The sequence below is a fragment of the Beta vulgaris genome, chromosome 3 (genome assembly GCF_026745355.1).
Source record: "Beta vulgaris subsp. vulgaris cultivar EL10 chromosome 3, EL10.2, whole genome shotgun sequence".
Taxonomy (NCBI): domain Eukaryota; kingdom Viridiplantae; phylum Streptophyta; class Magnoliopsida; order Caryophyllales; family Amaranthaceae; genus Beta; species Beta vulgaris.
In genome coordinates, this window is record NC_079204.1 from 337,586 (window position 1) to 349,524 (window position 11,939).

The following is an 11,939-nucleotide window of genomic DNA, read 5'->3' on the forward strand; positions in this document are numbered from 1 at the left end:
GCATCATTTACCTATAGCTAAATTAGATGGTAGAGACGAGTTTACCATCTAAATGTCGTGCACCATTCTATACGGCGTCGTTGTGCATTACAATACAATGAGCGAAACATCCTCAATGAACAAATTAAGCAACATGAAGATGAAAGTAGAACAAAAACTTAATACACAAGACTCAATGAACATCTGAATCAACAACGAATAACGAGAAAAAAAATAAATATAAGAGAAAATATCTGATGAACAACCACTCAACCTAATGAACATCGAGATCAATGTTCATTGGAGAACAGTTGATGTACATTAGTTTCACATGTTCATCGGAGAACAACTGATGTACATTAGTTTCACAAGTTTTATGTTTTTTGGGTTTTGTTTTGACCCATGTCTACCGTTCTAATGGTAGACACTACTATACCATCTACCAATTGAGGGGCAAAGTACTCCAGACAAAGCATAAAACAAAAACAAAGAATGAGATACATCAAACATGAACCACTCTACTACTACACCATACCGGATATGGAAATATCATTACTCCTCCCTAGTGTATTAAATACGCGTTACGCACCACAGGCATGTAAGATCACTGACAAACCTTCTTATCCACATGTGATTCTCTAATAGACAATTTAACTTGATACCGTATGATCAACAAAACATTATTCTTCCTTCCTTTCACCACATTAAATAATTTTTATACGTTATACTGGTAGATTAATCTCATTTTTCATAACACTAACTATACCAAATTTTAATTTAGTCATTTAGAGTGAACTTTGAACACAAAGGGGGATGAGCAAAAATATTCGGAAATTCAAGTAATCACTGAAAGGGGAGAGGGTAATGTCCAACTAAGACAACCCGTTACAATGACTAATGAACACTAGAATCAAAATTCATCGCAATATGCAAAAAGATTCTGATATCTCAGGTCATCAGGTACACGCCTATACTAATGTTATAGAATACAATAATAAAATATAGAACTCTACTGCTTTTACAGGCATTTCACATGAAACCAGCAAAGCAACCACTAGTTGAATCTAACTTCATTTCGAACTTCCGAGCACTAGAAGGAAAGAACTCGATATACGGCTCTAGCTCGACCAACAAAAGGGCTCCACTCGAGCACCCCAAAACTGCAAGTAACCATAACCGTTACCAGGCAAGACACAGCTATCCACTAACCATTTTAAGATTCTGCAGCACCATCTTCCCCTGGTAAGCCAAACATTCGAAGGTTCCGATCCAATGATCCCACTGCTATGTATTTTGCATCTGGACCAAATTTCGCACAAGTTGCTTTGCCTGAAACCAAAGATTCCCCATGGATACGTTAACTTGAACATCGGCAAAAAAAAAGGCATGGAAGATGAGATAATAGAAGAGCATGGAAAATGAGAATAAAACGGGAAAATTAACCTGTGCCAGACAAATCAGGTAGAGTCTTGAGACAATTCCATTCTGATTTGACACTTGCAACTTGGTATACTCTGCATCACAGAAAGCTTGCCGTGTAATTAACCAGGAACACAATACAAAAAAGAACGAACAAATTAAATCCCAAATTGTTAGAATGATATTACCAATAATTCCCATTATCCATCCTCTCATAACCCAGCTGCAGGGTAGAGAGCAAAAGGGAGGGGTAGAGGGTTGCCAGTGTTTTTATAACTAATTATAGTTACCCAACCTCTCACAACCAGTTACAGGGACGGTGGGGAGACTGACTTTACATGCAGGATTCAGAAATGGACATCGGAAGTATGTACTAGAATGCAAGGGAACCTAAAGCATTGCAAATTCTTTTTCCCCTAATTTCCAATAATTATCAATCAAATCCCAGGTCCCCTTGACAAGGATAATGTAGGAGTCAATTACTCCACCCCCTTGTAGTCACAATTAAGGATCAAGTATTGGGACGTGAATCAACTCTACATCACTAATTACTCTAATCAAAAAAATCCAAAAATACCAACAAGCTATTTAAAAAATAACACCTACTATCCTTAATATTACAAAGACTTATTACAGACTAACCTTATATCCGAACTAGCAACTGCAAGGTAACTCCCGCTATGGTCGAAATCAACTGAAGAAACAATTAAATCAATCAGTACAAAGTGCATTACAGTAGAAATGTAATGACACTGCAACTCTAAAATAATTCTCAACTGCATGAATATTGTCATGTGGTACTCTGCACACATGTTACCCAAGGTAAGCAGCAATATGCACCACAATGCCAGGAGGAGACGGCCAGTATTCACACAAAATATTCTTTCTAGAAAAAATAGAAACAAGAAGAGGGACCACTTCCATTCAGACTAGATATAGTACCATAGTTAGTCGGGGTATCTGGGTCAGGAGAAGGGAACGAGCGAAAATTCTTCAATTTACGCAGATCCCAAAGTTTTACTCCATCATGAGCTGCAGTCTGAGCAGTTTCAAAGACAAATCAGAGCAGAACAATCATCATACAAAAAGAGCAAACCCCAAAATGAAAGAATCCTACCGCCAGAAAGTATCCATTTTCAGAGAAACACATGGCTGTAACAGGACCTGTATGCCCGTCAAATTTGGCGACATTAGCCTGCAAACAAGAAGAGAGTTACATAGATTAATCGAAGGATTTGGAAAACCAGAGAAAAGATGTAGGAACTCAAAAAGGTAAAATATACCCAGCTCTACCTGAGTTTTAACATCCCAAATCTTAACACGAGCATCTGTTGTTCCTGTTCCAAGGATGAGACCATCAGGATGAAAAGCTGCAGATGTATAACCCTCAGAACCCTCAGGGTCTGTAACCTATGTTCAATATTAAGAAATAGCACAGCTAATCAAATACAATATAACAACAAATTCTGTTAAAGCAATCTCCAAACATAATCAAACATCGGAAAAAATGTTCTCTAGAGTTGGCAGACAGAAACCTGTGAAAGACAAATTCCGCTAACAAGATCATAGAAGCACCATGAACTATCAAGGGAAGCAGTTACAAAATACTTGTTTGTTGCATGAACTGTAACGGCTTGCACCTGTCACAAATCAGCACACTTTCAGAGTACAGAAGAAACACTAATCAGGTAAACGTACCAGACCTGCCTTATTTCAAAATGCATATTTTATTATTCTATAGCTGTCTGGTAGAAACTACAAACTATGTCGCCGAAAAAAGCATCATTTCAGCATGTAAAAATCTAAACATGCTGCGAACAAACGATAAAAAACTTCAAAGCTTGAGTTTTTTTTTCCCAACGCAAACATCATAAACACAACTATTACCGCATTAAACAGGTAAAATAGGCATGCACATGAGTTCAAAAGGGAAAAAAAGAGGCTGCAAAGACCAACTAAAGATAGCTAACCTCCGCTGTGTGGTCTTTTAGAACATGCCTGCAATCATAATTTCCATCCTCTGATCCTTGCCATATTCTTACAGTCTGTGGACGGCACCGAAGTTTCAAGTAAAATTAATCAAGCAGGGTGAGGAACAGCAAAAGAAGCAGCATAAGTGTTATCTACTCTACAGAGAAGACAGACAGACACAGAGAGAGAGAGAGAGAGAGAGAGAGAGAGAGAGAGAGAGAGAGAGAGAGAGAGCATATCTACATACTCCAGCAAACATATACCACTTGGTATATACAGCTCTTGTTTCACTGAAGTTTCAAGGTAGTATTAAGTCTCAACCATAGAAAAAAAAACGCGGTCGCGTTTTAACGTGCCGTAACGGCCAAATAGAACGTTTCGCCGCCGTCGCGGCGTGAATTTTTTGGAAAAATTCACATAAGTGGCAATTTAATTTTGTTTTATGTTTTTTCTTTAAATTGTGTCTAATAGTATTATAAATGCACTATTTGGGATATTTACAAATACATTTTAAATTTATTTATTTATATAGTTTGAAGTTCAAAAGTTTAGTACTAACAAAAAGTAAAAAGAAAAAAAAAAAGCAATGGTTTACACTTTACTGTATATAGTTGTTCACTTGTTTGAGAGAGAAAGGAGAAGAGGTGTACTACTCTTAATTGTACTGTGGTACAGCTGTACTGCTACTTTTTAAATATTGAAAAAGTACAGCTGTACTTCTACTTTTTAAATAAAGTATTACTTCAGTTTTTGGTTCACGTGGTACCATGTAGAAAGTCAGCAAAGTCTTAGATGAGAGAAAAGCCCCATGTCACATCTCCGATTGCCGTCGCCGGAGAAGATAACCGGCAGAAGATTCAACGTCATCCGGCTCACCTCCATCCCACGAGTAAAAGCCCCATCATTTAATTTCTTTTTGTGATGGATCTTGTCGTCAATTTCTAGATCTAGGGTTTCTCCTTCTCCCTCTTTCGCTTCTTCTCCCTTAACTTTTTTCAGAAATAACGGTAATTCTTATATAAAACCCGTTACAGAACGGCGTTCCACCGTTACGGAACAGTGTCGCGGCGAGTTTGGTGTGAATTCCAACTCCCGGCGTTTCTCGGAACGGTGGGCCTGAAATTCGTTACAGAACGGGCATTCTGTAATGGAATGGATGAGTTTTCAATCCCTGATCTTAACACTTTATACTTGCTAATGTCAACAACTAGACGGTACTCTGCCCGAGTTTTAGGGACTGAGATATGGAATTCAAAGTACTGAATCCTAAAAGATAGTAGTTAAGTAAGAAAATTGATGGAGCTCTGTGGTATCTTTCGATTTTGTTAAAGCGAAGAATACTTATTGCATTTCCGATTCATCATATTGATTGTGATTGACAAGAAACTCATAATTCCAACGAGAGAGCTGGGACCTATCCCTTTCATTTTATGTTACTTTTCTTTGGGTCTACTTAATCCATATATCACGTATAGCTTCTACCATTTAGCATCGAACAATTTGAATATTTAGGGTATTGATTGGAGAATCAGTACGCATAAAATGTGAAGAGGTGGTAATATAGCTAACATGGATTTATATGCAGTCAGAGAGAGTCTAAGGGTTATGTTATCTTCTTAATTGGATAATATATTTATTCACAACCAAAAACATTTTGTGAAAATAGCTTCTCAACAACAATATTAACAATGCCAAAAGCGTCAATCCCAAGAAGATGGGGTTGGCTGAATAGGTCCACTTTTTTGTGAATACACCTCTATCACAAAATATAAATGTACTTCATTGAAGATAACTACATAATGATGGCATTATAAATATGAATAACTCCTCACCCCCCCCCCCTCTTTTACCTGAGCTCCATCCTTGAAAGGAGCCAGAACAAACCAAGACCCTCACCTCCTTCAGAAAACACTAACTCACAGAATGAGACTTTTCCAATTTTATGCAGTTGATACAGTCATACAGGTACAGTGTCTCCAAATAACAGAACAGCAACTTTTATTTTTTTTTACTGCTAGAATTACCATGTAACCCACAAACTGTTCTTACTCTAGTTGAAGATTTAGAAGCATAAGTTTCTGATGTCGAGACAGTTTATCTTAAGATAATGGAACTACGAATCACAAAATTAACATGCATTTCAAAGAGTATACAACAACTAAAGGACATGATTACCTTGTCTGCTGATCCGGTTATAACTAAACTTTCGTCCTGTGGTACAATCTTAATGCTGGTAACCTGCCAAAAACCACAGGCAATAAAGTCTGAAAAGGTTAAACAGCTAGTGGTTCCATATGATTTCAATATGCAGAACAAGAAGCAACACCTTCTTTGAGTGACCACTTAGGGTAGATACAATCTGTCCAGAAGGTCTATCAAAGACAACAGCATTCGTGTCAATCCCTCCAGTTGCAATGATATCCTTGACAAACATGAATATATACATCAGATAAATGGAACGAAATTTGGAAAACAGAAACCAGTATCCTTAAGCATGTAGGAAATCACCAGACAGACAAAAGGCACCAAAATAAATAAGCCAAGAAACTTGTAATACGAAGAAGAATAATGAGATGAAGGAATTATCTACATTCAAAATGCTAAGAAACAGACTTAAAGAACTACTTATATAAGCAACCAAAAATTATATAGCAAGCCTAGAAGCACCAATAACTAGTTACTCTGTTCGTAATTACTTGCAACACTTGAACTTTTACACTATTCATATTCTCTCTTTAGACCATTTAGTATGATTAATATGTAAGGTTAAACATTGTCATGTAGGGTCTTGTCATACTTTTAAATATCAACTTTTTCTAACTTTTGCTTATAGATAAAATAAGATATCAATGGTTGAAGTTGTGCATTAGGAAGCGTGAAAATCCTATTGTTGCAAGTAAATTGGAACAGAGGTAGTATTAGCGTTGAAATAGTATCTAGCATACCTTAGCGTGATGGATATCAACAGATAGTATGCCGGGTTTGTTAGTCTTGTGAAGGGGATAGCTGGAGATCTGGGTGTAGCTCTGCAAATCCTCAATAGTAGCCAAGGTTGAAGGTATCTGGAGAAAAACCAGCAGAGAAAAGTGATATATTTAGCAAAAAAGCATTGATGACCCTTCAGCTTCTGCTTCAAGATAATCACCATGCATTCAGGCGCAAGAAAGAAAATGCATTATAAATAAGATTATACCCTAGCTCAGAAATACATTATGACGCAAATAGGCTCACAGATAATAATATTATAGCACCTAACTTTCTTGCAAACCATACCGTTCGCTTTTTACGCTGCTGTGAAAGTTCTAAGTTGCAATCTGTCAGCTCAGCAATGATACTAGTAGAAATTCCTGGCCGGGCTTTCTTTCCTCCAGGGCCCAGATCCTCTTCGTCGGCACCTTAAGTTCACACATTTTCAGTTCAGAAATCCAATCATATGATTGAAACACATTAAGAAGAATTGAGTACCTCTTTTCCCATTGCTCATAACTGGGGCATGTATTGAATTGCCTGTTGCTCCTGATATGGGCATCTGCCTTTCTGCCTGAGCCAGTAATGACCTCGCCTCGTCTCTTTCCTTCTTTAGCCTCGCAATTACACGGCAAGCAGCATCATGCTGCAGATAAAATACGTAACTAAGCTGTCAGTCATCACGTCCAGTTGAGGACATTGCCACATGAAAGAACAAGCATAATTGGCAGACGACACACAAATGTACAGTTGAAGACAGACCATCGACATACCAATCAAAAGAAACATTTGAAGAAAACAGTGGGAGAATACAGCCAGTTACGGGATCGATCAATCTCTCGTCAAGCTGTCTCATACATTGGTAATCAAATCCAAATAATCAACCAGGAGTCCAGGATGCAAAATTATTTAATAGCATAGGAAGTGGAACTCTTTTTTTTGGTGCACTTCTACCAATAATTTTTCTAGTTATGAGCCCATTAGTCCTGTCAACTCGCAGAAATCTCTCGGTGACCATCTTTCACAGTAACCGACTTAGCAACCCCATCAAGTGAGTAGTGCCATGTATAAGTTTATGGACATTTCAGCCTCACAAAAATATCAATACAAAAGACAGTGAGAAAGATAAGAGTCATTTTCAGTGGTCGATCAGTAGTTTCATCCCTGATAAAACAGATCCTGCCTTATGCACTCAAATAAATATGGGATTTTCATGAGGTATACTTGAAGTTCATAAATTGCGCACGGTATCTTCATGTTTCCAACATCGCATTTCTGTAAAACCCTAAAGACTGGAGTCTCCTAAAAATCCACCTTAAAGTCTATCAAATGTCAAAAATGTCATTAATCTCCAAAAATTAAGCATAACTCCAAAATCTACTCACTTTGTTCCCATTACGCACGGTATCTTCGACCTCAACAAATTATGGTGTTCCAGAAAACTACTCAGAGGTTAATTAACGGAAATTCTTGCATTTGTAGTAAATAAGGACATAAGGTAGATTTGTAACAAGCTTATCATGCCAGAAATGAGATTATGATTTGAACCAGAAGAAGAAAATTGTTCTAAACCTCCAAAACCGAAATGATTGCTACACAAAGACAGTCTAGTACCTGATAGAGAGCATGGCTGAGCTCTTGCCTCGCTGTATTTAATTGTTGCTCCAGAGCAAAATTGGAGAGCATCAAACTATCCCATTCCTGAGTTTCAACAGATCAATCTTTAGAAGGTAAAACATTAGAATAGTTCATAAACGAACAATTGGATACAATGAAAGTACCCAATAACAAATACAGACATTATAGGCCCATCAACTCAAAAACGATAAATATTTCGGGAGCAAGCAAGGACATAATTTAGGTAGCAGACCAACAGCTGTGCTGTAAGACACGGATTTCAAATCTTAATACTTCCTCCGTTTTTTATTAGATGTTACACTTTTCAAATCACGGACTCCTAGGTAATTTTTGGAGAGGAGAGAGATAAAGAGAATGAAAAACAAAAGGGTCCCATATGAACATGTAATAGGAGAGAGATAGAGAGAAGTTATTACCCAAAATAAAAGTGTAACATCTAATTTTAAACTTCCTAAAATAGAAAGTGTAACATCTAAAAAAAACGGAGGAAGTATAACATTTTAGGCATCCCACAAATTTTAAGTTACATTAAGGTTGTGCTAGGAACATGGATCTGATTTCAATGGCTTCATTTCAAATCTGGAAACTAAAATACCGACATCCAATTACAAAACATTTTCTTGGGAAAAGCTTGAACACAAATCTGGAGAAAATAAAAAGTATGTTCAAGAAAGTCCACATATGTTTATGTTTAGGTCTTAGTTTTGATGGGCGGGAGGCGCATCAAGGCACAAGGCATCATATTGAAATCAACTGAAGCTTGCATGCCTCAATGAACATCAAAGCTTAAAATCATACAAGGCACAAGGCATCATATTGAAATCAACTGAAGCTTGCATGCCTCAATGAACATCAAAGCTTAAAATCATAGAATATGAACCTCAACCCTCCAACTGACACTTTACTATTCCATATTGTCCCGAATTCATCATCATATGTTACTCTCTAACCATACACTTCTAGGATCTGTTAAATATGTTCAAAGAAAATATATCAATTTCTTGCATGATCTATATAGTTTAGATTGTCAGGTGTCTAGCTTTCCATCTAGAAACAAGTTTCGAAGAGCTAAAAATGACTCTAGACTCTAAAGAAGCCAGGAAGCATAAGTGCAAATGAGAATGCTCTATTGGACCCCAAGATAGCCAAATGTTTCGTTAACCGAACTCAAACGAAAGATTAAAAGCTCATTCAAGATTAGAAAAAAGGTTAAGCTTCAGTAATTCATGTCATGCTTAGCTAAAAAAAAAAGTGAAATCTGACTAAAGTCATTTACAACCCTAGATAATGGACCATTACAAGATTTTTCATCTTCCTTTTGTAGTAAGTAACTAATGTTCGGTTGAATTGTAAGTAAACCTCAGCCGATTCTTTTCCTAAAAGGATTGAATTGAATCCAATTGTTCAGAATTGTAATTAATCCCCTTCAGCACCTAGAAACAAAACAAAACTTCCTCCTACAAGTTTCACTAAAATGCCACTGCCTTCTTTTTTAGTATGAGCCCTTCCTCAACCTCTGAATCCAACCCTTCCCATCTTTCTATCTCTCTTCTACCTTAGCATCTATATGACTATACCCAATGTTTTAACATCTGGACATATACAAAATAGTTGTTCACCAAATAAGGCTTAATTTTGACAGAGAAATAAGTATAGCTATTAAATCACTTACTAACATTGTATTTTTTTCATCACTACTTCCTTCTAAAAAACCCTCTATAACAAGTCTTTTAGAAACAGCATCGAGTGAGGTCATGATGTCTGAGCAACCAACTGCTGGATCCAACTCAGTTTTCTTTAATAGGTTAAAAGAACCAATCCAGTCTAGAGCACTGTAACCCTAATATCTAGTCAGACTGTAATTGATTCAAGGAGTTGACCTTCAAGAGCACAAGCAAAACTTAGACAAAGTAACATAGCTTTTACTATCTTATTTAGACTACCAACAGACTCAGTCAACAGGCCAGTCATGCTCATAATAATGTTGAAAAGTAGGCATTAGAAGTGATCCAAGTAGGACTAGTGCACTTGTCAAATTTCCTTGACAAATCTGGCAGGAATTTTAAACTAATTTCTTTAGGGTCCTACTAACTCATGGCCATATTGGAGATATCTTCATAAAATAAAAAATATATAGAGCACTTGAGTCTTGAAAGTTGAAACCTTAATTAAAAAAAAATACACCAATCATTTTACTCTAGTCAATGTTTTACCATGTAACTTACTAATCATTATAAACAAAACATGTAACTAGAAAAGGTAACATTTGTTTAAAAAAATGTGAAGTATGATTTAGAATGGAAGAACTCATATGAGCGGACAAAACTATCAATACCTAAATTCAGGACCAAATATGACTTGAGCAACAAGAAAAGCACCTAATATATTACAAGGCTTTCACGTAAGAAAATATTTACTTTAAAAAAACCACTTGGAAGAAGCAACATATATGAATGGAAGGGACATTGATGTGCCACAGTTTGTTAGCCTAATTTGAGAACTTAATCAAACAAACAATATAATTCTTCAAAGGAATCTCATCTTTGAAATTAGTATATGATAAGGTATAGACATCTTCATTTGAGCTTCCTAACCCCAATAAACCTCTCATAACTCTTTCAAGGATGTAACACTTTATCAACCAGGCCCAATCAAGGATTCAAAATACCTCAGCATGAGAGTCTATTTAACTTCTCGTCTGATGTACATAAAACTATAATTCGTTCATGAGTCAAGCGAAAACTTCATATAATACTTAAACCCATTTAAACCTTAATGCCTCAATATTGGAAGGATTCCCTTGGCAAAGCATTATAATTTATCCTATTTGCAATCATGCTCAATAGATATCCCCAGAACCAAAACAAATTAGTCACAATGCCACTGGAGAAATCAGATAAACATCAATTAACACATAATGACAAAATACTACTAACCAAAAATGATGATCACAAACGAGAGATTATCCAATTAAAAAGCCATATGTACTTACATTTTGGAACATGCCAATCATTCCAGGAATACTAGCAGCCTGCACAGGTCTAGGCTTCACAATCTGCAAATCCAGCATTCCATGTAAGCATCCAATAACGTAATACAACAAACAGAAAAACAACAAGCAACGCAAATACCTTTCCGGCTTTAACTGAAACAATGTCATCCAAACTCAGCGGTTCTCCTGTAACTGGACATTTTCCATAATCCTTCACAAAAGCCACCAAAAAAGATCATCACAACCCATTCATCTCAAAACTCATAACAGCTCAAAAACGCTTCAATTCAATAATTGTTTCCAAATATCAACGACGCGGAACTCCGAGCTTCCGCAATTGTTCCTTTCTTGCTAATCACTAAACGCTAAACCCTAAACAGCTACTAGACCGAAAAAGCGAGCACAATCTATCACACGACATTATCCACAGATTAAAAACTATCTCATCGAAATTCAAAAGAATTCAGTAAGATTCGAACTCTCGCACTTTTCATATTCACTAAAAGCATCCTAATTCCAACAAAAATGAACACGAAAACCCTAAAAGATGAAGAAAAAGAGAGAGAGAAGAGTACCGAAATGTGACGTTCGATGAGGCGTTTCTCAAAGAGAAGACCTGATTTCTTAGAAACAACTGGCTCTTCCGGTACTTCACCGGATACTGCAATCAAAATCAAAATCAAAAATCAAAACACACAAAATCGAAAAAATTGCTAAACCCTAAAATTGAAGAAATAAAAAATAGAAAGTTGCGGAAGAGAGAGAAAGTAGTTACTTGAGCAGTTCATTGTAGCTGAGAAGATGAATAATTAGGTCTGCAAAGTTTGGATGATGAAACGCAGAGCAAATGTCGAGAAGTGCTGCTGCAGACTACAGTGGTGGGCGGCAGGAGGAGGAGGAGAGAGAGTGAAGGGAGTGAGAAAGCGGGCGGTTAAGAAGAAATATTTGATGGTTTTGAGTTTCAAGCCATTTT

The 11,939-nt window shown here is 36.7% G+C and overlaps 1 protein-coding gene across 1 annotated transcript; it reads right to left on the reverse strand.

The window, feature by feature from the left end:
- Positions 1 to 793: 793 nt before the first annotated feature.
- Positions 794 to 11,939, reverse strand: LOC104887874 (pre-mRNA-processing factor 19). The gene is made up of 18 exons (XM_010672638.3): positions 11,742 to 11,939; positions 11,542 to 11,627; positions 11,106 to 11,177; positions 10,967 to 11,029; positions 7,951 to 8,037; positions 6,835 to 6,982; positions 6,643 to 6,764; positions 6,315 to 6,431; positions 5,696 to 5,791; positions 5,545 to 5,607; positions 3,369 to 3,443; positions 2,934 to 3,038; positions 2,692 to 2,808; positions 2,516 to 2,593; positions 2,341 to 2,437; positions 2,041 to 2,092; positions 1,423 to 1,493; positions 794 to 1,308 (listed from the first exon to the last, which is right to left on the reverse strand). Exons 1-18 carry the CDS (start codon positions 11,752 to 11,754, stop codon positions 1,193 to 1,195), a joined length of 1,578 nt encoding a protein of 525 aa, XP_010670940.1. The 5' UTR covers positions 11,755 to 11,939; the 3' UTR covers positions 794 to 1,192.

Excerpts from the sequence above, each read along its gene's own strand:
- LOC104887874 (XM_010672638.3), bottom strand. Across the intron at positions 2,809-2,933 it reads GCGGAATTTGTCTTTCACAG|GTTACAGACCCTGAGGGTTC; the intron begins GTTTCTGTCTGC and ends TATTGAACATAG. Across the intron at positions 1,494-2,040 it reads GTTGCTAGTTCGGATATAAG|AGTATACCAAGTTGCAAGTG; the intron begins GTTAGTCTGTAA and ends TCTGTGATGCAG.